The following is a 26,661-nucleotide window of genomic DNA, read 5'->3' as shown; positions in this document are numbered from 1 at the left end:
GATGAATAAGACGACCCTGTGTGTTATCTATGTATTTGTGAGGTTTGTGGGTTTTTTATGTTTGAAATTTGAGACTAACAAACCACAAAAGGTTGCTTCCTCTTGAAAAGCTCCCCCGTTCTGCACTGCAGCAAAGACAACCCATTCACTTTTCCTGCTTTTCCAGGCCAACTGCCCTCCCGGGATACTCTGCCAACATCCACATTTATTCCCCCATTTCGTATTCCTTTCCTATGTTGTGCTCTGACTCCATCCAGACCAAGGAATGAAAATAATTCACTCTCTTATTTGTAGATGAAGTTATATTCATACATTTCTGATGTGATGGCAAGAATCACTGAGTTAAATTCATTTCACCTTTACTACCCCATCCACCTTGTTTCTGTTGTTCTGTTTTGTTGGTTTTTTTTGCAGGGCAGGCTGCAACACGGGGCTGCACAGGTACGAGGAAAAGCTCCAGTTTTTATCTAGACACGCTCCTATCTCTCGTATGGTGATGTCATAATATTTCCCCTCCTTGATGCCTCTGAAAGCCCAGGAGGGAGTTGCTTTACTACATTCCTGACATATTCCAGGGGTGTGAGCGGTCACTCAGCCAACCCCTTCCCTGAAACCAAATGTGTGAACTCACATGCACACCACACTCATACACAGATATGCAGTTCACACACACACACACACCCACACACACCTACACACACACACAGACATACCCACACACGATTCAACAGTGATTCTTTTTTTGCAGTTGTATTATCAACCATCCAAACCCATCACTACGTGTCCCCATCTCTTCAATCCAGGAGTTAAAAACAGGTGAGCTGAAGGAGCCAATAATAATAATAATACATTTATCTACTATATTATCTGTTGAAAGGATGCAAAACACTGCTGGTGAAAAGTCTGCATTATGCTGTACTGGATCTCCACACGTTTAATGAATCCATTATGAATAGATGGTGATTGTTACAAAAAGAAAAAAGACTGAATTATGAGGGAAATTATTTAAGGCAGTGACAAAACGTCCCGTGCACGAGTGAGTATGTGCCGCATGTTTTGAATTTTTTTTTTTTTTTACCTAGTTGTATTTTAAGAACAGACAGTCAGTGATTAGAACAATGGACAAAGACACCGCGGGTGATGAGTCACGCTCAATGACACATTGTCTTGCTGACAGAAAACCAACGAGTCATCTCTCTCTCTCTCTTTCTCACACACAGAAAACACTATACAACGATAAGAGAAGAAAACCAAAGCTGTCACTTTGATAATTAGCCTTGCTTAAAGGCTCGCTAAAACAAGACACGTCAAGAAACGACACAAATGACACTGTACACAAAATGATGTCATCAGTAATGTGTGTGTGTGTGTGTGTGTGTGTGTGTGTGTGTTAGATAACATTGTAAGTTCGGTTGACACAGCAGTGATAAGAAAAGGTCAAATTAATCAAAGTAAACACTCAACCTTATGTCCACAGTCATTCAAATGTGCTTTGACAAACAATCATTTACAAATCATAAAGATTGTGAACTATAACACATACACAGCATACATAAATAAGCCAAATCGACATAAATGACATCATACCAAAAGTACAAAATCTTTTAAATGTCCATTCATCGCTGTTTAAATTTACATCTTTCAAAGTTCAATTAGGCTTTGTCCCTTTAGGAGAACAGTTAGTGTGTGCAAATGTCACCCTTCCCTCCATAGATAACATCAATATTGATGTCAATATCCATCATACATGTTTTTCCAAATGCTTATTGACTGACTTCGGTGCTTCATTCTTTACATCCAACTGCAGGATGTACACTGCACAACTGCATCTGCGTATTATGGGACTGAAACTAGGTCCCTTACAATAATGGTGTTTTTGTCATACACTTACTGTTTCACAACTGGGACTGATAAATGTGGTTGTCTCATGAAGTGCAAATGAATGGACTCATTATGATGGGAATGTATGGGGTGTCTCCCTGGATCAGAGATATATGCCAAAAGGGACTAGGGATGACTTGTGGTCTTCTGCAATGAGCAGCGGTCCGGTTGGAATCCCAACATTAGTTCAATATTAGTCTGACGTCGCTTAGCTATTTGGAGCAGCTGGTGACAGAAACCCAGCAACAATGACTTCATCCTTCACCATTGTCACCGAGAGAGAAAGCCCTGCATCAGTCTACATGGCGCTGTCAACTCCTCCATTCATCAGCACTGATCCAGCTTGGCTTCTGCACCCATTGGAAAGTAGCATTTTTCAGATGTGCTTTCCAAGGTTGATGTAATCCACCCTCTGGATGTGCTCCAACAGCCGTTCTCTCATTCTCTGGACATGAAGCTGTCATGAAGTTGTCAGGAGGGCTGAGTGCTATGTGCTGCATGGCTCTGGTCATGCTGGCTTTTGGTCCATCAGACGATAAGAGAATCTCGGCTGAGAAGGGTGTTCTGGTAAGGAGAAGTGTGTTTGTATATGAGAGATCTGAGCAACATCACACGGCATAAGGAATAATGCAAACAACTTCTTTAGTTGGGTGAGACGGTCAAGAGAAGGTTGGTGTTAGCCCGACTTCAGTTAGGGGGAGGGAGGAAGAATAACCTGGGACAAATTGTATTTCTTTCCCCCCCCCCCCATTTCCCCCCTTTTTTTTCCTCCCCAATTGTTGCTCCCCAATTACCCCACTCTTTCGACCCATCCTGGTTGTTGCTACAACCCTCTGCCGATCCGGGGAGGGCTGCAGACTACCACATGCCTCCTCCGATACATGTGGAGTCTCCAGCCGCTTCTTTTCACCTGACAGTGAGGAATTTTGCTAGGGGGACGTAGCGCGTGGGAGGATCACGCTATTCCCCCCCAGTTCCCTCTCCCCCCCAAACAGGTGCCCTGACCGACCAGAGGAGGCGCTAGTGCAGCAACCAGGACACAGCCCCACATCCGGCTTCATACCTGCAGACACGGCCAACTGTGTCTGTAGGGATGCCTGACCAAGCCGGAGGTAACACGGGGATTCAATCCGGCGAGCCCCATATTGGTAGGCAATGGAATAGACCACTACGCTGCCTGGACAAATTGTTTTTCAACTTTTCATCAAATTATTTGCAGGTTCGCGTTTGTTTGCCGAGAGCACCGGGATCCACTGAACTGTCTTTGTTAAATCAATTAGTTTTGAGGGGGAAATCTATGAGGTTGAATAATCCTTTGGCCCAGGTATGGCAGGAGAAGAGAGAACAGAGGAGGATATTTAGTGTTATGAGGAATTGATGGGATACATAGCAGAATATTCTACCTAGTTTTCATTCTGGTAGCATCTGAACCTGACCTGTCAAAGGTACAACAACAACACTTAAGCCTACGTACCTTTTAAACGCTGCAGTATAAGATTAGTCACATCTGAATTGCACTGGCCAATATGATACTCATCATAGCTTAGTAAGAAGGGACTAGAAATATCTGCCGTTTCAGTGCTGCTCACTTGTTTGCAGTATGAAAAGTCAAAAGCTCAACTGTACAAACTACACAGCGTCGACTAAACCTGTCTAATCTTCTCATTTAAGGTGTAGAGCTATGACAATTGTTGCATCGGTGCTGCACACTGCTTTTGACCTGTCCGTCAGCGTAATCCTTATGAAAAGATGAGCCAACAATTTTTTTTATCTATCAGTCTATGGCTTTAGCTGTAACTCACCACTTTCCGCGACTTGTCTTTAGGTTCCTCTCTGCGACTGGTCATTGTTTGGGCGGGAGCTTGAGACGGGCGGTTGTACGAAGGGGGTGGCCGCGGAGAGGGTTTGTCAGTTCTGCTTCGTTGAGTGTCAGAGTATGGAGGCAATGAATCTCCCTCCCCCGCCTCAAGCCTATTGCTAGGTGAGCGGCTATGATGGCGGCTAGATTCCCCGCTGTTCTTTTTAGAGCTGCCCTTAGAAGGTGTGTCTGAATCTTCTTCACCCCGGGTCCCACTTCTCCCCTGGCCTACTCCTCTTAACTTTGCCTTGCGCTCCAACAGGTTGTTTAGGAAGGTGCTGTCGTAATTCTCTTGATTGGAAGAGGAGAGTGGGCTGACACGTGGAAGAGGAGGCACAGGGCGTTCACTATCCCAAGTGCCTCGCCTCTTTGTAGGTGAGGGAAGTGGACTTATGTGGCGTCCGTTTTTGTTGTCTCGTCTGGGATGATCCTCGTGGTCACTATCATCATGGTGATCAATGTCACCATTGTGATAACGCTGTGGTGGTCCATCCTGATAGGAAGGGTACCGGCTGAACTCCCGAAGCTCCAACTCATAGTCCCCCCTATCTTCTTCTCTTTTCTCCACCCCTCTGCCATCCCTCCGCCTATAAGACACAGCACACTCCTCCAACTCCTCCAAGGAGCCGGTCCAGCCAGCCATTTGGAAAGTCTTCCTTTGGAGGTGCTCTGAACGTGGGTTCCACCTACAAAAGTCCACATATAGAAGTGGAAAAGATCACAACCGGGAGACAGGAGCCGAGAGATTGGAGAAGAAAGAGGAAGGGAAAGAGCCGTTTTGTGTGTGTGTGTGTGTATCTGTGTGTGTGTGTGTGTGTGTGTGTGTCTATGTGTATTCATGTATATCCTACCTGTTGTGTTGGTCTTCCTGGCTCTGGGTGCGTGAGTGTTGGCTCCGGGTGGACCTGCGCATCTGAGAGGATGATGGTGGGTCATCACTGTGACGCCGTGGAGAATGTGGCTCACCACGATAACGCTGGGGCTCAGAATCAGGGCCGTCACGATAGCGTTGTGGGGAAGGGGCATCATCACGGTAACGCTGCAGCTCTGCGCTGTGGTTGTCACGGTAGCGCTGGGGTTCAGGCTGGGGTTCATGGTCAGGGATGGCAGGCAGAGCCTTCTTCTGGACATTCTTGTAAGTTTGGCGGAAGCCAGTTTCTCCCTCATGGAGAGAGCTTAACTCTGACAGGCTGCAGGCTACACAGGGAACACCCACCCATATGAATGAATGAATGCTGCAGCTGCAGTAAGCAATCAGTGAAATATAAAAATCCACTTTTGGCACAGATGAAGGAATGGAATCAAAAGGGTGATAATTAAACAACAGAGAATCTATAAAAAAGAATGGAATCAGAGACAAGGTCTATGTACACTATAAGGCAGGGATAGGCAACATGGTCCAGAAAGGTCCGGTGTAGATGCAGGTCTTTGTTCAAATCAAGGAGTTACACATCTGAGTCTAAAAATCAAGGTCCTTAGCAAAGACTATTGGTTGACTAATAGAATCAGGTGTGTAACTGCTTGGTTGGAACTAAGACCTGCACCCACAGCAGACCTTTCTGGACCATGTTGCCTATCCCTGCTATAAGATATGCCGAAAACATGCTTGGATAGGTATGAAGGCAAGCACATACAGAATGAACACCTACAATTTAATAACATTAAAAGAATGTATGAGTGCAGAAAGGCATGCCAAGACTAGATTTTGGAAGCCTGAGGACAGAAAAAAGGGGCATTTTATTGGTGGTGCATGTATTACAGTACAGAGAGAGTAGCATGCTGGAGTTGCTAGTGTACGTAGAACAGCATGCTATGATTATTTTGAAAGCATTTTCAGAGAGGAGCCACAGGACTGGTTTATTCAGCTTACACTGGTGACTGTTGGACCTGGCAGGGTTGAAGTGAGCCAGCTGTTTCTCTACATACTGTAGTACCCTCAGAGAGTCCTGCTCCTGGGATGAGGGCACGCGGTAAGGAACCCTGACTCCATGCATTGGCACTGGAGACACACACTTAACTTGTCAGCATGGAGGAACACATTTGTGTCTGTCTTTGTGTGTGTGTGTGTGTGTGTGTGTGTGTGTGTGTGTGTGCACGTTTCTTGTGTTTGTTCTTGATAAACTCACAGCCACTCACCCACACTCTCTAAGACCTCACCTGTAGCAAGAAGACTGCTGTCAGATGGGGGGATGGGAGACATCTTGTCAACCAGGGAAGGGGGAGCAATGGGAACCATGGTCGGGACACCAGAGACAAAATATGGAGGGTAGGCAGCCATCTGAGGGGTGTTGGTGCCTGTCTTTATACCTTTACCTGCCTCATACACTAGACAGAGAAGCACACAGAGGAGTTATTTAAAAAGCACTGGAATTGAATACTATCACATTAGAAAGACAAGGATGGGACGTCCGGGTGGCGTGGCGGTCTATTCCATTGCCTACCAACACGGTGATGGCTGGTTTGAATCCGTCTGTGTTACCTCCGGCTTGGTTGTGCATCCCAACAGACACAAATGGCCATGTCTGCGGGTGGGAAGCCGGATGTGGGTATGTGTCCTGATCACTGCACTAGCACCTTCTCTGGTCGGTCGGAGCACCTGTTCAGGGGGGAGGGGGAACTGGGGGAATATCATGATCCTCCCATGTGCTACGTCCCCCTTGCGAAACGCCTCGATGTCAGGTGAAAAGAGGCGGCTGGCGACTCCACATGTATCGGAAGAGGCATGTGGTAGTCTGCAGCCTTCCCCGGATTGGCAGAGGGGGTGGAGCAGTGACCTGGATGGCTCGGAAGAGTGGGGTAATTGGCCAGATACAATTGGAGAGAAAAAAAAAACCCAAACAAAAAACAAAACAAAACCCCAAAAAAACAAGCATAACATTTAGATATCATTCATGTAGAATAATTGGGAAGAAATTCATTTTTGGGTATGGTATGAGTGGTTTGTGTGTGTGTGTGTGTGTGTGTGTGTGTGTGTACATATGTATATATATATATATATATATATATATATATATATAAATATATATATATATGTGTGTGTGTGTGTGTGTGTGTGTGTGTGTGTGTCTACTCATACTCACAGTGCCTGGGGCAGCAGCAGGTGTCTGGGCAGCACCAGCAGCTGACGTAGCAGCAGCATGAGTGAGGGCAGCACTGGCACCAACACACCCCCACCAGCAACAGGAACAATACAATGCCCAGAGCCACAGCTGCAACAAACACCCACTCTGGGAACAAACACACACATGCACAAACACACATGGACATCAGTAACATAAATACACACACAAAAACTCAAGATAGTGCTGTACCAAACGGGACACGGTGTGTTTATCTGGTTGTTTGTGTGTGTGTGTGTGTGTGTGTGTGTGTGTGTGTGTGTGTGTGTGTGTGTGTGTGTGCGCGCGCACGTGTGTGGATGTGTGCACAAGAGAAATACAGAGAAACAGAGAATGAGAATGATAAACAAATCAAAATATTTTGGCTGCCAAAACCAAGTTTGCTTTCCTTTCAACGCAGATACCTTTATTTTAACAAGGCTACAGTTACATGAAAAGGGGCGCTGCAGTTGGCCTTTCTGTGCATTTCCAGATACCAAACTCTAAAGATCAAATTGTTATGAGTTTAAATCATTGTGTGTTCACACTCTGCATGACAGTTACTGTTATGTTTTTCCTGGCCATATTCATACAAATTCATATCTTTATTACTTCTTACTTTCTCTGCATCTTTTTAAATTCCCTGTATTTGCATTGTGGTTGGATGGCAGACAACCAAAAATTCCAATCACAACACAAGCCTGGCCCCTTGCATAAGTATCCAGCAATGTGTGCAAGATTTCCAGAAACAAATGGGGTGGAGTTTGGGGGTCTGGCACGATATGATCAAATGTATAAATTGAGCTACTCCCATTTAGTTCAAGTACCTCCAACTACCTTGAGATATATACTATATATATATATATCTACTTTGATGGAACCATTATTGCAGTAGTCCATATGATTGGGTCTTGGGGAGTCCGGTGTTATTTCTGTCGCTATTTTTTTTTGTGGATCCCCCCCCCCCCCCTCCCCAATTGTATCCAGCCAATTACCCCGCTCTCCCGAGCCTCTGGCGATCTGGGGAGGGCTGCAGACTACCGCATGTCTCCTCTGATACATGTGGAGTCTCCAGCCGCTTCTTTTCACCTTACAGTGAGGAGTTTTGCCAGGGGAACATGGCACGTCGGAGGATCATGCTATCCCTCCCCCCCGAACAGGCACCCCCGACCAACCAGAGGAGGCGCTAGTGCAGCGACCAGGATACATACCCAAATCCGGCTTCCCACCTGCAGACACGGCCAATTGTGTCTGTAGGGACGTCGGACCAAGCTCCGAACCGAACCGACGATCCCCCTGTTGGTGGGCAACGGAATAGACCGTAACGCTACCCGGACGCACAGGAGCCCGGTGTTATTTCTGTCACTTCTGACAGCTATACAGCTGCACTAAATGTGGTCAGTGATTAATTAAGTTGTGATTCTTTACCACTCAACTTTCTTTGCATCTCAATGACTTTTACTGAAATGAGGAATCAGTGTTAGCTTAACTACTCGTTGTTTACGTTGGACATTCCCACATGCCTCTCAAGTCTCAGCATTCAAAAACGTCCATGCAACACTGAAGGCAGAAATTCAACATAGCATTAAAACTCCAGGTTATGGCAAAAGAGGAGTGAAGGAAATGACGTTATGTTTAGGTGACAAAGGGACTGACCTGACGAATAAATAATCCCAACAACCAAAGCTGCTTCATAATAGGAATGTTAACGGATGCTATGCTATGCTATGCTAATGCCTTAAAAATGTGGTCAATTTGTCATCATTGGGATATGTGTAATAGTATGATAATTGTAAAGAGAAATGTATTTATTGAAATGGCCTACAGTACAGTGGATTAACCTGGAGTCGTCTCAAAGGGCACATGGTGGGAAGAGGAGGGAGAAGTCCGATATCCACAACAATGTAAAACTGAGACCACACACACGAACACTCGCATGAATATTCCTAAGCACCTACTCACATGCGCACACACACTTGCACATACACAAACACACACACGCACATGCACACGCACACAGGAAGCCTGACTATGAAGCAGGAAGGAAACGAACAGTTTACACAGTTATCTGCGAGACCAAAGATTTGGCTGTTACAACAATTTGGGTTGTACTGTAATCTCATTTACAGCCATTATAAGATGAACCACTAACAAACACACCGAAGTCTTTCTCTTTCTTTCTTTCTCTCTCTCTCTCTCTCTCTCTCTCTCTCACACACACACACACACACACACACACACACACACACACAGAAAACAAATTCTGATCATGACTGTGGTAGAGACATTACAGAGCAGTGTGGGTGCTGACTCTCAGTAATGCAACACTGACACTACAGATAAGCCAACGCTAACCAGTATAGCCAAATGAATCATACCATGTCACTGAGGGAGCAATTTCAACATAATTCCACCAGTCATTTAGGATTCCACATTCCTTATTATCCACTCATTGACTTTAATGAGAAAAATCCCTTCCATTTATTTATTTTTTTCTGGGATCTGTCCCCGTGGCGTGAGATGAAAAGTTAATTGCTAGATAATTATAAATGAACATCCTAAATACTGTTTTCCAACACACACTCCTCTTAGCAGGAAGCATTGGTCAACACATATTTGTAACACGAGTGAAGCATTCCAACTGCTTACAACGGCTCCTACCACCAGTCGGTCGGAGCAACACACAAACTTAATCATGAGCACCTGTTACTACATCAGTATATATACTGGGTATACTGGGCCTGTCCCGGTATCCACACTTTTTTTGGGGGAGGATTTTTCCCTCCCTTTTTCTCCCCAATTGTATCTGGCCGATTACCCCACTCTTCCGAGCTGTCCTGGTCGCTGCTCCACCCCCTCTGCTGATCCGGGGAGGGCTGCAGACTACCACATGTTTCCTTCGATACATGTGGAGTCGCCAGTCGCTTCTTTTCACCTGACAGTGAGGAGTTTTGCCAGGGGGATGTAGCATGTGGGAGGATCCCGCTATTCCCCCCCAGTTCCCCTTCCCCCCTGAACAGGTGCCCCGACCGACCAGAGGAGGCGCTAATGCAGCAACCAGGACACATACCCAAATCCGGCTTTCCACCTGCAGACACGGCCAATTGTGTCTGTAGAGAAGCCCCACCAAGCTGGAGGTAACATGGGGATTTGATCCAGCGATCCCCATGTTGGTAGGCAACGGAATATACCGCCACACTACCTGGACTTGCTATCCACACTTAATCGGCGCTTGAACACTTCGGCACTTGATGTCAAAACATCATCATGGATCATACATTTAGCCAAATACTGTTTCACCGCAGTCTTAGTTTAAGAGCAGATAAAGTGGCTTCGCACCTTGTTTTATTAGAGAAACGGGGCACACTCGCACACTTACACGAAGTGTATGAACCCATGAATGCATGCCAAGTGCCCAAGCGCTCAAGTGTGGATCAAGTGAAGATGATGGGACAGGCCCATTGATGGAAGTTAGTAGGTAGAACTGGTTGGACAGTGTTAGGGCCGTAGGGTGGGGTTAGTGTGAACGGAAGAAGCCAGGCGAGAAGAGGACATGCCCCTACCTGGCATAATCTTCAAATCAAAGTCTGGCAGTAGATCTTCAGGATCACCTGAGAAACCTAGAGAGAGACAGAACATAGATGTCGAGAGAAGAGACGAGAGGCAAGGGAACGGGACTAAAATACACCGGAGTGACTGATTCAAAGAGTTACTGCTGCAGCAGCATGCATGAAGAGGAATGGAGAAACAGACATACACAGAGAAAATCAGAGAGAGAGAGAGATGGGATGCAAACACAGCAGCATGCATCAGAGGGTGTTCTAGTCTTGTTCCAGAAAGTCTTCATATCAGTTGCTTTGCTGATTAGCAGACCGAACATTTATAACTTGTCTCAATATTACGGAGATCTGTTCTTTGTGTGCAGCCTGTCTGCAATCTGGACAGACTGGAACATGACCTCTGTTGTGGAGGAATCATTATAAATTAGATAAATGAGTGCTGCTAACAGGCAGGTGCCATAAGCAATGTTACATGCCAAGCAGCCAAACTGCATTTGCACTCTTGAATTCAGAGGTTCAGCACTTGAAGAGGGGATTGACACTTTGTCCTGAATAGGAGGGTCATAAATTTGGGGAATGCTTACAAAGCTACCATTTCTGGCATTTTCTGACCCCCTCTTCACACACATAGCTCCTAATCGTCAACCTAATCATCAACAAGGTGTTGCAGTCAACAGTTCCCTATGAGAGAGAAACCAGAGACATTCGTAAAATGGCCTACATCATTGAAAATTATCCCATCACACCCAACTTTTGCGCTCTTTACTCTCATTTTCCTCTCATACACTCATGTTTAATTTATCAATCAAAAAACACTGATTCAAAGGAGCGTGACCTATGCGAGGTCAACAGGAAACAGGAACAAATGGCATTTCATTTCATGCATTTCATGCATTAAATTAAATGAAATATCATTTACCCCCAGCCCACAGCAGTGCAACACAAAGACAAAAACACATATCCAAACTACAAAAAAAAAATTTAAAAAAAAAACAACAACCTACAAAAACACATACATCCAACATATAAAAATAAAAAAATAACTGTCCAAGAGAGCGAACGTCAGCCAGGATGACTGTCGGAACTGCCGGCCTGCATGGGCTAGCAGTTAGCTTAGCCTGCCCCACTTCCGTGTTCTGTCAGACTGCCCTCGGTGTTTCCTCTTCAGGCACAGCTCCGGGCAGGGCCTGATCTTTGGGCCCACCGGACGCAGCAGACCAGGCTCCCCCAGCTGATCCAATGCTAGCTCTCCCAGCCAGACACCTTCGACACACCTCCCCACACTCCACACAACGACACCAAAAACACAGTCAATGGTAGGCTAGGCCATTGCCAGACCGCCCTTGGTGTTATCGGAACTGCCGGTCTGCATGGGCAAGCAGTTAGCTTAGCCTGCCCCGCTTTCGCATCCTGTCAGACTGCCCTCGGTGCTTCCTCTTCGGGTGCAGCTCCAGGCAGGGCCACAGTCCCTGGGCCCACAGGATGCAGCAGACCAAGCTCTCCCAGCCGATACAGTGCCAGCTCTCTCAGCCATCAAACGAAGACAACTTTGACACAGACATGGACAAGGACACTGCATGGACGGTACAGGGTGAGGCCGCCGCAAATGTAAGTTCGCACCCCCATCTTCCCACACCAGCACTGGGTGAGGCTGCTGTAAACTTGAGTTCGCGCCACCATCTTCCCACACCGGAAGCGGAAAACAGATGTTTAAAAAGGAAAAGAAAAACACCTCTTGGAACAACTACACTTACCCACACTTCTGTAGATGCTAACAGGATGTGAGATGGATATAAAGCAGTGATACACAAGCTGGTGATAGGATATGCACAGAAGCTTATGTGTCTTTGTAGGAATCATTGAGAGAGAATAAGCATTCAGATATGACAGTGGATAAACAGCATGTGACACTGTGTAACAGTATAAAGTGAAGGAGGTGAGACAAGAGAAAAGTAATCTTAAAGTTACAATCCTGAAGATAGGTTTTGTTAATTTACTGACACCTAAGGTGACTTGTGATTACTACAGTGGTGCTTGAGCGCTCCAAATCCCAAAGAGGTATTTGAAATAAAACATGGTTGCCAGTGCCAGTATAGTTTCAGCACATTTTTCACCACCAGTGTTGCAGTAAAGGTCTTTTGTAAGCTTGGCATATCTGCTAGCTTACTTACAGCAAACTGCCTACTTTGTTCAGTTACGGTAAAGACCGAATACACCATCTGCTGTACAGGAGATGAGAAAATCTGATACGAAAATAAGTATCGAAAAAGACCATTATTTTGCATGCACTTCCTCGGGATTGTAACTTAAATCAGAGCTTTCTCTGGCTGGGAAGCTTGAATAGCAACAAAAAACAGAAAAAATTAAGCAAACTTGACTACCTTGGCCTGACACAGGATGAAAGCGCAGATACCTCAATCAGTATGATTCTGGTTGACTTAACATGTTTGTTGGCTTTAGGAACACAAAGCAAACTATTAAGTATACTGAAATCTGCTGAATTGATCCATTAATGCAAATGTCATGTGTGCTGTAATTGTATGGAGTAATGCATGTGCACAAACAGAAATACAAGTCATTCAAACAGCCTTGGGTAGTTATCATCAGAAAGCATTTTGCATGTTTGTACGTTGTGGGTATCCTTTTATATTCTAATGTGTTACCATCAGTCCTTTGCCTACCTCCCACTAACATCACTGAAAACAGCTCATGAATGTGGGTGTTGCTCAATCACAACCTCCCCTTCTGCCTGCAGGCTGGTAATTCACCCAGATTTATTTACAAATATATTGGTTGTGCTCGATTTACCCTGTTTAGTGAGCCATAGGGGTGCCATCAGCTCACCTGTGGGAAAATACATTTCTCACAGTTCTTACTATCTCTGTGTAGGCTTGGTTACCTACCTATATGACTCCCAGATCCTACATTAACTACTGCATATATTAGAATTCAGACAAGGAAAGGCACTGCTTTTTATGGTTCTTCAAAATACAGGCTAAAACGCACAATTTGAACACACACGCACACGCACACGCACACGCACACGCACACGCACACACACACACACACACACACACACACACACACACACACACACACAAAGCAGCCAATCTGGACTTAAAGGTCCACCAGCCTTCCTATGAGAACCTCCTGAACCTCTTTTCCATGCCAGACTGTCTCTCACCGCCTTCCTTAATTTCCTGTCATTCAGTTCCCGTCTCTCATCTCATCTCATCTCATCTCATCTCCCCTCATCTCAGTCACACCCCAATTAATTCCCATGAACAATATCCACTCCTCCATCTGCATCTGTCCCATCTCCAATGCCACTAAATCTTCGACGTCTTCCTCTCTGCGAACCTGTTAGCTTGACACAAAGGACCCCTGAGCCGTTCCCTCTGGCCCAAGCAGTTGTCATGGAAACAGAAGTGGCTCGTATGCCATGTGAGCTACGCCCTTAACAGAAAATTTAGGGCTGATGATCCCTAAACACGTTTTCCCCCCGCTGGTTTAAGAGTAATTGAAAAGAGCATACTCTTAAAGTCAAATTTTAAGGGAAAATAACAGTGAACTTAATTTGCTGGCAGTATCCTCTGGGTCATATAATGCACTTATTAATTATGTGTATGACGGCTTTAATTATCTTTATGCCTGTTGTAGCAGTATTCTATGGTGGAAGTGGGATGAACGCAATCCTCTGCTCCTGCCTGACGAAATATACTTATAACTCTCTGGCCAGTAGATACTCTTATTACATATACTGTATATGTACATGTAGGTGTGTTTACTATATGTACACATGCCTCGCTAAGTATCAGCCAGACAAAGTCGTGCCTCAGAGTGAATCACAGTGCCAAGAGCCACATGGCCTCTCAGCCATTGCTATGGCGATGCTTATAACTGCACACAGACAAGTAACCATTCATTGTAAAGAAACAGCTCACTACAAATGCTAGTCCAACAAGGGAGTGAGGGAAGTCATGCTTGTACGCGCGCGCGTGTGTGTGTACAAGCACGACTTCCACAAACGTCATTCTTATTCTGTAGAAGAAACTGTAATATTTCATTAGAACGCATGTGTTACGAGGTATAACCATTACTACAGCTCCTATAGATACACTGTTAGCATGAAAAAGAATGTCCAGGCGCTGCCACTGATTCCTATAAATCAGCAAAATTGATGAGCCAGTTTTGTCTCCAGTGATTAATAGGTTAGCTTGAAAAGGGCATGTTACATAACAAGCATCTCTGCAAACATAGGGGTGTCCAGTTTTGTGTGTGTGTGTGTGTGTGTGTGTGTGTGTGTGTGTGTGTGTGTGTGTGTGTTTCTACAGTGGATTGTGCAAGAGATATGAAACTGTTTTTCTCCTTTTATAACAAAATGTACTTACAGCTGACAAATGTCAGAAAGAAAATTACATCTAAATGTTCATGCTGGCTCTCTGGGCAGCTTCAAGAACAGCACTGACTTACCTGCAAACCCATATTAACATGTTTACTCTGGCTCGACCCCTTTGTTCTTCCTCTGGAAGGATACTGTTTATACCCACTTCAAAAGAGCAGGAATCTAGGGCCAGACTTTTCTCTCACCTGGCCCCAAAATGGTTGAATGTACACCTAACTTCCATCATGGTTGCAGACTGTCTGACTTCATTCAAGAAAGGCTTCAAAAATTCTCTTTTCCAGGCCTACCTTAATCCATCGATGGCACTAAGCATGACTGCAATGCTGATTTATGGCATTGTCCAGCTAATTACATTTGCATTATCAGCATCACTATCAGTGAGCTACTTGTTGCACACTTAAACAAATTACACCTGATGTGACATACATTCTTTTTTTTTGTTGGAATTTTCCCCCTTTTTCTCCCCAGTTGTATCTGGCCAATTACTCCACCCTTCTGAGCTGTCCTGGTTGTTGCTCCACCCCCTCTGAAGATCTGGGGAGGGCTGCAGACTACCACATGCCTCCTCTGATACATGTGGAGTCACCAGCCGCTTCTTTCCACCTGACATTGAGGAGTTTCGCCAGGGGGACATAGCGCGTGGGAGGATCACGCTATTCCCCCCAGTCCCCCCCCCCCCAAAAGGTGCCCCGACAGACCAGAGGAGGTGCTAGTGCAGTGACCAGGACACATACCCGCATCTGGCTTCCCACCCGCAGACACGGCCAATTGTGTCTGTAGGGACGCCCGACCAAGCCGGAGGTAACACAGGGATTTGAACCGGTGATCCCCGTGTTGGTAGGCAACGGAATAGACCATCGCACTACCTGGACACCCTGATGTGACATACATTCTTGACTATAATGTGATTATGTTTCAGCACCCTGATGCCTGTAGGTCGGCATGTAAACAAATATTTGTTTATTGCTACCTTTCTTGTAAAGTCACTTTCGCTAAAAGTGCCCAGCTAATTAGGAAAATGTAAACATTAAATGCAAATCTTACCTAGCACCAGGAGCTCCACGGGGGCTTCATTTTCTCCTTCCAAATCATCAGCTATGACCACTTTACAGATGTAGATTCCACTGTCTCCCCACTGCACCTCTCCTACACGCAGGTCTGCCTCTGCATGGGTGGTGAGGAGAAGACAGATAAAGAAAATCTCCTTTTACATTTGCATTTACAGTTACTGATCCTTTTACACCTCAGTGTCAGATTGCTGGAGCCTATCTGCCTCTGTGGAAGAAGAATGGATGGGGATGAGCAGAGGAGGTGGTGGCGGAGTGAGAACTAATGCAATGCTAGTGTTTTGAGTAGGGGACCGGTTGAGGGATAGCCTGCTAGCACTGTTCATGTGTATTTTCTTTTTAAATGTATTTCTGATTTTCCTCCCAATTTAGTGGCCAATCGATCCCTATTTTAATTCAAACACCCACCCTCATACTGCATGTGTTCGCCAACTGCATCTCTCCGGCTGGCAGTCTCGAAGGAGACGCCTCCCCACTTTCATGACAAGGCGACTCCAGGCCGAACCACTGTTTTTCCGACACATACAGAGACACATTCGCGTGACGAACACAAGCCGACTCCGTCCCCCTCCCGAAGACAGCATAGCCAAATGATCGCTGCTTCATCAAGTCCGGCCATAGTCGGATCTGACAAGACCGGGGCGCGAACCCCAGTCCCCAGTGGGCAACGGCATCGACCCAAAGCCGATGCTTAGACCGCTACACCACTGCGGACCCGTTCATGTGTATTTTCTACTACTCAACTGGAAAGAGGACAACTCACACTTACTCTTGAAGCCATCCGAGCAATTTAAATATAGTTTGACCAATACAAAACTTAAACACTAGGCCAGACCTCTTACTCCATTGTCAGGTGGTCAGACATGTAAATTCACTTCAGCTCACAGGAAATGTGGTGTACAATGAAGCCTTTGCATGCTTCCTTTTCCTGTTTGCCAAGAATGGGGGAGGAGAGACAATCTGTTTAAACTGCAAAACTGTGATAAATAACCAGTGAACAGTCCTCCTTTACTAAACTGACAGTGAGGTGAATTATTACCCCCACACCTTGACAGTATTTATAGACAAAAGGCACAATCTTAGCAAACAAAAGTTCTCCGTGCAGCATAATCTAAGCTATTTTTGTTCCTTTTCAGTTTGTTTGCATCCTTCTATATTACAGGACTTAGTTACAATAGGTAAGAGGCAGCCCACTGAAATGTGCACATTCAGAGCTTAGCTGCTGAGCCAATCATAAGAGGTGACCTTCACTATGAACCGACCTCACATGACACAGGGGGCGGAGAGGGAAGGGGAGAAACTCAAAAGAAGTAAAGTAAGGGAAAACCATTAAATCAAATCACATCAGAGAGAGGAAAAAAAGCAAGTGATGGAATGTGCACAGATCTAGAGAGCAAAAGTTAAAGGGAGACATTGAAGAACATCAGAGACAGAGAGCGAGAGAGAGAGAGAGAGAGAGAGAGAGAGAGAGAGAGAGAGAGAGAGAGAGAGAGAGAGAGAGAGAGAGAGAGAGAGAGAGGGAGAGAGAGAAAGAGCAAGATGAAGGAGAAGACAACTTAAAAAAAAGTCTCCTTTGTCTGTGTGTTCGGGCCATTGAGGAGAAGACTGATTCTTCACCCAGAGTTATGGCTTCATAAATCTGAGACCCAACAAGGCTACCTCTCTGTGTTTCACACACACACACACACACACACACACACACACACACACACACACACACACACACACACACACACACACACACACACACACACACACACACTGGCGCCTCTTAAATTAGTCTTGGATGTCGGTAATGCAAATGTAAGTGAGCAGTACAGTGAGAGTTTGAACTGCAGGACAGCAGCATACTATAAATATGAATTCCATAGGTTGCACTATCAACTCTTCCACCAGGTATATGCAATGCATTGCAACACAATTATCCACTGGCCAAAAAACGCGCTAACATCCGCCTTTTCACAATGATCAAAGGCGGACATTAGCAGGTTTTTTGCGGGTTTTTTGGCCAGTGGGAAAAGGGTTTAATGAATAGGATGAAACTGATGGGTTTTGGCTACCAGCCAGTGAGGCTAGTAGTCTGAATCTGCTATACATGCAGTACAACTAAGGTGCCACTAGTCCAGTATGTAACAAAACATGCGTCAATTCTCAAACCAGATTTTGTAGCCGTCCCTTTATTTTTACACTAAAATTGACAAATACCATTGTTTAGCCTTCCAAGTTTAAGAATAAAATGTATAGGGAAAACAGTACATGAATTGCCTAGCCACAGCCACAGCTATTCAAGCCAATGTTGGGGTCATTCAAGAGGCTTATGGTTCATTGTTAACACTGACCATAACTTATGCATTAGATAAGATATCATGATATGTTTGACTATATATATTTGATGAGAACTTATCACAACAATATAGAAAGTTATCATAATATATATCATATCACTGATTTGCTGTCTTTTATAATACTTATAGGGCAACTTTTGGAATAAAGAAAACATCCAATTAAGAACCTATTATAATGGGTAAGACTCACCATTACTTTTCAAATCTTGACAAAATCCCATCAGTTTATTAAAGCTGAAACCCGAGCCTTTTCTCCATTATTTTATCCATCTGGACCACAGTATCAGTTTACATAAAACTAACTGGCATCTTTACTGTGGTTGGAGACACTCTCCATGTACCGCTGTTGACATTTTGTCTGGGTAGGATGAACACTGGTGCAACAGAAAAAACGTTCTCACTCACAGGAAAAAGGACTGAAATGCGATGCCGATGTGGGGATGCTTCTGTTGGACAACGGATCTATCAGTTTTACAAATCAATATTACAGTACCACTATGTTCTCTTATAGTTGGATATACACTCACTGGCCACTTTATTAGGTACACCTTGCTAGTACCGGGTTGGACCCCCTTTTGCCTTCAGAACTACCTTAATCCTTCGTGGCATAGATTCAACAAGGTACTGGAAACATTCCTCAGAGAGTTTGGTCCATATTGACATGATAGCATCACGCAGTTGCTGCAGATTTGTCGGCTGCACATCCATGATGCAAATCTCCCGGTCCACCACATCCCAAAGGTGCTCTATTGGATTGAGATCTGGTGACTGTGGAGGCCATTTGAGTACAGTGAACTCATTGTCATGTTCAAGAAACCAGTCTGAGATGATTCGAGATTTATGACATGGCGCGTTATCCTGCTGGAAGTAGCCATCAGAAGATGGGAACACTGTGGTCATAAAGGGATGGACATGGTCAGAAACAATACTCAGGTAGGCTGTGGCGTTGACACGATGCTCAATTGGTACTAAGGGGCCCAAAGTGTGCCAAGAAAATATCCCCCACACGATTACACCACCACCACCAGCCTGAACTGTTGATACAGGATGGATCCATGCTTTCATGTTGTTGACGCCAAATTCTGACCCTACCATCCGAATGTCGCAGCAGAAATCGAGACTCATCAGACCAGGCAACGTTTTTCCAATCTTCTATTGTCCAATTTTGGTGAGCCTGTGCGAACTGTAGCCTCAGTTTCCTGTTCTTAGCTGACAGGAGTGGCACCCGGTGTGGTCTTCTGCTGCTGTAGCCCATCTGCCTCAAGGTTCGACGTGTTGTGCGTTCAGAGATGCTCTTCTGCATACCTCGGTTGTAATGAGTGGTTATTTGAGTTACTGTTGCCTTTCTATCAGCTCGAACCAGTCTGGCCATTCTCCTCTGACCTCTGGCATCAACAAGGCATTTTCGCCCATAGAACTGCCGCTCACTGGATATTTTCTCTTTTTCGGACCATTCTCTGTAAACCCTAGAGATGGTTGTGCGTGAAAATCCCAGTAGATCAGCAGTTTCTGAAATACTCAGACCAGCCCGTCTGGCACCAACAACCATGCCACGTTCAAAGTCACTTAAATCACCTTTCTTCCCCATTCTGATGCTCGGTTTGAACTGCAGCAGATTGTCTTGACCATGTCTACATGCCTAAATGCGTTGAGTTGCTGCCATGTGATTGGCTGATTAGAAATTTGCGTTAATGAGCAGTTGGACAGGTGTGCCTAATAAAGTGGCCGGTGAGTGTAGTTTGTAATACATTAGATTGCCCATGTTAGCTTTGGTATGAGGATACTATTTTTACAAGGGCGAGCAGCCAACTGCCAAGCTGACGGCACACAAGCACCAATGGCTGCTGCATCTTGTTTGCAGTCCTCTTTACGAGAGGGAGGGACAGACTGAGGAAATCACGGATTTCAGCTTTAACTCACAAGACTAAACTTAGCTGGCGAGGTTATCGCTTGCCTGTCAGGATATGGCTATCTCTACATTCAGTTTGTCAGTGGTCAGTGAGTATCTCTGCTTTTGGCTGGATGGTAACTTGCTGGCAAAAAAAGCAATTTTAGGAGGCTGTGTCATAGTATGAATATGATGTGGAAAAAAAAACTTCTGCAGAACATACAAATTACACATTAAGTGAAAGACAGGCAACAGTGAAAGCATTCCTGCAGTAGTCTTACTGTTGATGATGGAGATGTCTCTGTTCTTGTAATACTCCGACAATGTGACCGAGGAACCAGATATTGAGGCAACGGTGCGGACTGTCCGGCCACTGTCGGAGCAGTCAAGGTAGGCTGATGTTGTTCCAGTCTCGTACCCTCCTCCGGCCCCTCCAGTTACACCGCCAAGACCGCCACCGAGGCCTCCGCTTCCACCCACGCTGAACGAATCTCGAGTGCGGTCACGGCAGTAGGACTTATAGACCCACTGCACCACAGGGGTCTGTGTGGACACACTGGAGTAGTGGCATGGCAGCACCACAGACTGGAATAACACCACAAACCTCTTCTCATCTCTCACATAGACCTGAACTCCAGAACAGCAAGGGGGGAGGACACCTGGAAAAAAGGACACCAGGGTAGAGAGATGTTTTTAGATGCCAAGCACCACATGAACCTTGCTTCTATCACACGCACAACCTTACATTTTGTCTCACATTAAGCTGCACCATCTGAGCAAATTTGGGGTGGGGTTGCAACCCCTCAGAAATGTTTGTGAGTGCATCTAAAAAGTAGTTGCTGTTGTAAGATGTTAAAGGTTTTGCATTTTTCATTTAACCTTATAATAATTATTGGTAAGAAAATTGCAAGAATGCATTTTTTTCTGCATGCCTTTCTCTATTTTGTTATAGTCTCTCCCTCATATTCTATCACTTGGTATTGCCCATGCGGTTTCATTCAGGGTAGTATTTCACAGAAATGCCATCGACAGAGGTGCAAGTAAGACATGGTGTACAGACGCGCTCAGATTTGTTGGCACCCTTACAGCTCATTGAAATAATGGTTCATTCCCCCTGAAAAGTGATTAAATTTAAAGCCATTTTGTCCTGCATACTTGCATGCCTTTGGTATGTCATATAATAAAGCAAAGAGGATGTGAAAAGAAATGAATTACTGCTTATTCCATAAGATATTCTAAAATGGCATGACATATTTGTTGATACCCTTCCACAAAAAATGAAGAATGCACAATTTTCTCTGAAATAACTTGAAACTTACAAAAGAAATTGGCATCCACCATTGTTCATTCTATATTTCATAGAAATCAGATTTTGCTTTTGATTTTCTTATTCAACATAATATTGTAAATAATAAAACAAATGAAAATGCATGGAAAAAAAATGATGGGACTTAATCTAATATTTTGTTGCACAACATTTAGAGGCAATCACTGCTATCAACTATTTTCTGTAGCTCTCAATGAGACTTCTGCACCTGTTAGCATGTGTTTTGGCCCAAGCTTCCTGAACAATCTGCTCCTGCTGTTTCAGGTTTGATGGGTGCTTTCTCCAGACTGCAAGTTTCAGCTCTTTCCATAGATGTTTGATAGGATTCAGATCAGGACTCATAGAAGGCCACTTCAGACTAGTCCAGTGTTTTGTTCTTTTCCATTCCTGGGGGCTTTTAGCTATGCTTTTTTGGATCATTATCCTGTTGGAAGACCCATGACTTGCAACTGAGACAGAGCTTTCTGACACCAGGCAGTATGTTTCACTCCAGAATGCCTTCACAGTTTTGAGATTTCATTGTGCCCTGCACAGATTCAAGGCACCCTGTGCCAGGCGCAACAAAGCAGGCCAAAACAAAACTGAGACTCCTCCATGTTTCACATGTTCATTTTTTGTCTGTGAACATAGAGCTGATGAGACTTGCCAAAAAGCTCCAGTTTTGACTCATCTGTACTAAGGACATTCTCCCAGAAGGTTTTTGGCTTGTCAATATGCATTTTAGTAAATTCCAGTCTGGCCTTTTTATGTTTTTTCTTGTGGAGTCCTCCTGGATCTTCTTCCATGGAGCCCATTTTCACTCAAAAAGCGACCGATAGTGCGATCAGAAACTGACGCACTGCCACCTTGGAGTTCAGCTTGTATCTCGTTGGCAGTTATCCTTGGTTCTTTTTCTCCCATTCACACCATCTCTCTGTATAATCTAGGTTCAATTTTCCTCTTGCGGCTGTGCCCAGGGAGGTTGGCTACAGTTCCACGGACCTTAAATGTCTTAATAATATTTGCAACTGTTGTCACAGGAACATCAAGCTGCTTGGAGATGGTCTTGTAGCCTTTACCATGCTTGTCTACTATTTTCTTTCTGATCTCCTCAGACAACTCCATCTTTTGCTTTCTCTGGTTCATGTTCAGTATGTTGCACACAATGATACCAAACAGCACAGTACCTACTTTTCTCCATTTAAATAGGCTGAATGGCTAATTACAAGATTGGAGACATGTGTGATACTAATTAAAGAAACTAATTAGTTTGAAATATCACTATAATACAATTATTTATTATATTTTCTAAGGGGTACCACCAGATGTGTCCAGGCCATTTTTAGAATATCCTTGCTGAATAAGCAATAATTCATCTCTTTTCACAGCTTCCTTGCTTTATTTATTCTATGAAATACTAAAGGCATGCAAGTATGAATGACAAAATAGCTTATTTAATTTCCTCACTTTTCAGGAGAAATGAAGCATTATTTCAACAAGCTGTAAGGGTGCCAACAAATTTGAGCACACCTGTGTCACCTTTAACATGCTCAAACAAACCGGTGTTTTGATAAATATTTTGAAGTGTTTCTGCTGTGTCAGCTTGTTTTTCTGGGTTGTTGGTTAACTAAAAACATGATTCAGACCAGCTAACCATGGCTCTGCGCATAAGCATCTCTTTCACAATGTCAATGTGAAGCACCCAATCAGGGAATTAGGTAAATAATATATCACAATCAAATGTGCACTCAATACTAGGCTTACTTGCAATTACAATCTCAAGACAATGATCCCATGTTGTTGTTTTCACAGAAAAGTCACACGACAATTCTCCTTCACATCTACAACAACGTGTCCTTGTTAGGGCAAGCGTGTTGACGAGGTCAGAAAAGGTAAGGAAAAGAAAAGAAAAAGCTAGTTAGGGCATCTGGGTGGCGTGGTGGTCTACTCAGTTGCCTACCAACATGGGGATCGGCGGTTCGAATCCCTATGTTACCTCCGGCTTGGTCGGGCGTCGCTACAGACGCAATTGGCTGTGTCTGCGGGTGGGAAGCCGGGTGTGGGTATGTGTCCTAGTCGCCACACTAGCACCTCCTCTGGTTGGTCGGGGCGCCTGTTCAGGGGGGAGGGGGACCTGGGGGGAATAGTGTGATCCTTCCACGTGCTACGTCCCCCTGGCAAAACTCCTCACTGTCAGGTGACAAGAAGCGGCTGGTGACTCCACATGTATCGGAGGAGGCAGGTGGTAGTGTGCAGCCCTCTCTTGATCAGCAGAGGGGGTGGAACAGTGACCGGGACAGCTCGGAAGAGTGGGGTAGTTGGCCAGATACAAGGGGGGGGGGGGATAAAAGAAAAGTTAGTTAAAGGACAGATTAGACTGGAATCACATTCCTTACATTCATAAAACTCAATCTGAGAAATTTTACAGACCCACAGGACTGTGACAGCTCCTCCAGATGTGACAGAAAGAATATGCTTTTTAATCACAATTTTTTTGTTACATAAGGGAAGTTGTATGAGAAGCATCACAACAGATAACGTTTGGATTTAGATTCTAGTTTGCAGACCATGTTTAACTTGGACGTACTGTAACATAACATTTCCAGTCAGGTTCGTGAGCCAATAATAACTGGAGTGTAGTGGTGGGGATTAAGAGAAAATTCCAGCAGACAGCAACACATACAGTAGCAATGCCTCTGGTGCTGAGTCAAGGTCTGGGAGGACAGGGAGTCAGCTGTTTCTCTTATAGCCTGCTGTAAAAACTACCTGACAACTCTGGTTGATCTCTCCATCCAGTCTGCCACCAGTCAAGACTGCATGGCAGTGACCGGGCAGCACTTTTTATGAACTTTCCTGAGATCAAGACCGTTTTTCACCCTTGTAATTTTGCTGCGACTCGGTCAAATGAATTTACTTAGGTGTGCAAATTCTTCAAGATTACCTCTCACATTTTAGTCTTTGGTTACAATGACTGCATATAAGTGCTTTGATTGGTTGGTTGAGAATACTCAATATACCAATCATGAAAAAAGGGGACTGTGTTGAATCTGTGTTTACAGACACATCAGTTTCGTTGAGCTGGGGGTGATCTGAGGTTGTTTTGGAGCGACTGAATCCACAGGGTTCACGGTCACATGATGACCAGGAACTGGAGCTTTGCACTTTAACCTCAACACACACTCAAGAGGTGACCATGTGAGTCACACCGCCCAACCCCACACACACCCAAAACCATCTGTGTCTGTCGTGTGTGTATGTGTGTGTGTGTGTGTGTGTTTGTGTGTGTGTGTGTGTGTGTGTGTGTGTGTGTGTGTGTGTGTGTGTGTGTGTGTGTGTGTGTGTGTGTGTGTGTGTATATTTCTCTAGTGGGAGGTGCAAATGAACTGTATGTTCTGAACTGGACCAGTGAACACAGAATGAGGGATGTGAGGGGGTCGCTACACTTAATCCAGACCAGGCCTGTTGAAAGACAATTGTTTTCTTTTAATTATGCAGGGTGTGCTTCATTGAAAGTTATAGCCTTGTGGCAAATAACTTCAAGGTTTTTGCAAAAACACAAAGTACCAAGCAAGCAAGGTCGAGTGCAAAGGATCTCTTTCAGTTGGGGCACAAGCTTTTCTGTCTGGTTATTAAACACACAATTATGCAGAAATGTCAGTTACTGTGGAGAAACTATAACTAGGCCTTTATTGTATAGAGGAAGACTAAAATGATGCAGCTTTCTTCAACTATACCCCTAAACCATGGACTAAGTTGCCTAAACAAATCAGAGGCAGGTTCAGCGGGCATCTTCAAGCGAAGCCTCCAATCACATCTTTCTAATCAAAACCACCTTTTATCCTCTAATTTGTACTACCTTTTTACTTGATCATTACTCAGCTGCTCCAATTAACTTTCATTCTGTATTGCTGCAACTCTGAACTGCCTTTTAATTCAATTTCCTCTCCTGCTTTTTATTATTGTAAATCATCTGCTTCCTTCTGGTGTGAAGCACTTTGAGCTGTATTTCACTAATGAAAAGCCCTACTATCATTATTATTATCGTTATTGTTATTGGGAGATTGGCAGTGTATTCCTTTCATCTGTCAGCTAAAGATAAAAATAGAAATCAGTCAGCCAGTAAGATGGGAAGACAGCGAGATATCTTGCAGACTGTAAACATGCATTCCTAAAGTGGAACTGAGCAAAACAGAAAGTTGGCCCACAGGCCTCAGGGAATCCAGCCCTTATTACTTCTCTAAGGAGGTCACCTCCACAAGAGAAACAGAGAGGGGGAGAGGGTGAAGGCATAAATGCCATAGTATTTGATATAGACAAACATTACTAAGGCTGGAGAAGAGAGAGGTCTGGAGAGGTCTGTAATAGCAGGGCTGTAGTCAGCCTGCTAAAGGGAGGAGGGTTCTTATTTTTCCCAGAAAGTGGAGCTTTTTATTACCGAGCAATGAATGACTTATGCAAACTGGCCTTTGACCTACTATGGCCATTAATACACTGCACTTTATGCAAAAACGTGTCTATGATGTTGATTATGACTATGAGGTTATTTTCTTCATCGGGTAACTGCTGTTTGGTTGAACACATGATAGACTTTTTGTGTTTTGAGGTAGGTTGAAAGACCCCCCCCCAACACACACACACACACACACACACACACTCCAAACCCATTGCCCTAATCCACAACCCACAATCATTCACACATGACTGAATACAATGTAATAGTCGGCTACAGCTCATAGCAGTTCATAATCTGGATGTATAATAGAGTCCTTTATATGTGTCCAAAATGACATTCTCCCCCTACTTTTACTTTTATCTCAAATCCATGTGCGGGTTTGAGCAGAGCCAAAAAAAAAAAGAAAAAAAGAAAGACATATATGGTCTAAATTCGTTAATATTACAAACAGCATCTACGAGGATCAGTCGTGTTTTATCTGAACTGCAAACTCCTCTCCAACATTCAGCGCCAGCGACAACAACCTGTTACGCTCGGCAGGGTGAATAGTCCGCCGGATAGTCTGAAGGATTGCTGCTGCCACTCGGCGCTCGGCGCTACCTACCAGCCAGGCAAAGAATGGGAATCCACCGCCTCAGCAACGAGAACATCTTCGAAATCATACGGCAGACCTGCAGGGCAGCTCCATCGCAGTATTTGTCTCGCGTTGTTCCCTCTCGTCTCATCCTTGGAAAGTAACTCCGGATGGTTAGCACATAACGGGACAGCGCTTGGCGAGGGGGAGGCGCCTATCGCGTTTG

The 26,661-nt window shown here is 44.6% G+C and overlaps 1 protein-coding gene across 1 annotated transcript; it reads right to left on the bottom strand.

Moving 5' to 3' along the window:
* Window positions 1-895: 895 nt before the first annotated feature.
* LOC130111661 (immunoglobulin-like domain-containing receptor 2) lies at window positions 896-26,566 on the bottom strand. The gene is made up of 9 exons (XM_056278913.1): window positions 26,466-26,566; window positions 20,384-20,761; window positions 15,847-15,966; window positions 6,820-6,966; window positions 5,897-6,064; window positions 5,610-5,738; window positions 4,591-4,936; window positions 3,684-4,425; window positions 896-2,445 (listed from the first exon to the last, which is right to left on the bottom strand). Exons 1-9 carry the CDS (start codon window positions 26,521-26,523, stop codon window positions 2,410-2,412), a joined length of 2,124 nt encoding a protein of 707 aa, XP_056134888.1. The 5' UTR covers window positions 26,524-26,566; the 3' UTR covers window positions 896-2,409.
* Window positions 26,567-26,661: the final 95 nt, after the last annotated feature.

Source organism: Lampris incognitus, chromosome 4 (assembly GCF_029633865.1).
Source record: "Lampris incognitus isolate fLamInc1 chromosome 4, fLamInc1.hap2, whole genome shotgun sequence".
NCBI classification, from domain to species: domain Eukaryota; kingdom Metazoa; phylum Chordata; class Actinopteri; order Lampriformes; family Lampridae; genus Lampris; species Lampris incognitus.
This window is presented reverse-complemented; position numbering and strand designations above follow the sequence as displayed.

What these genes read in the sequence shown, in the direction of transcription:
- LOC130111661 (XM_056278913.1), bottom strand. Translation starts at nt 26,523, where the DNA reads ATGATTTCGAAGATGTTCTCGTTGCTGAGGCGGTGGATTCCCATTCTT. An exon ending in AGACATCTCCATCATCAACA is followed by an intron (nt 15,967 to 20,383) that starts GTAAGACTACTG and finishes CCACCCATGCAG; the next exon opens with AGGCAGACCTGCGTGTAGGA. An exon ending in AAGACAAGTCGCGGAAAGTG is followed by an intron (nt 2,446 to 3,683) that starts GTGAGTTACAGC and finishes TCTCCTTACCAG; the next exon opens with AACACCCTTCTCAGCCGAGA.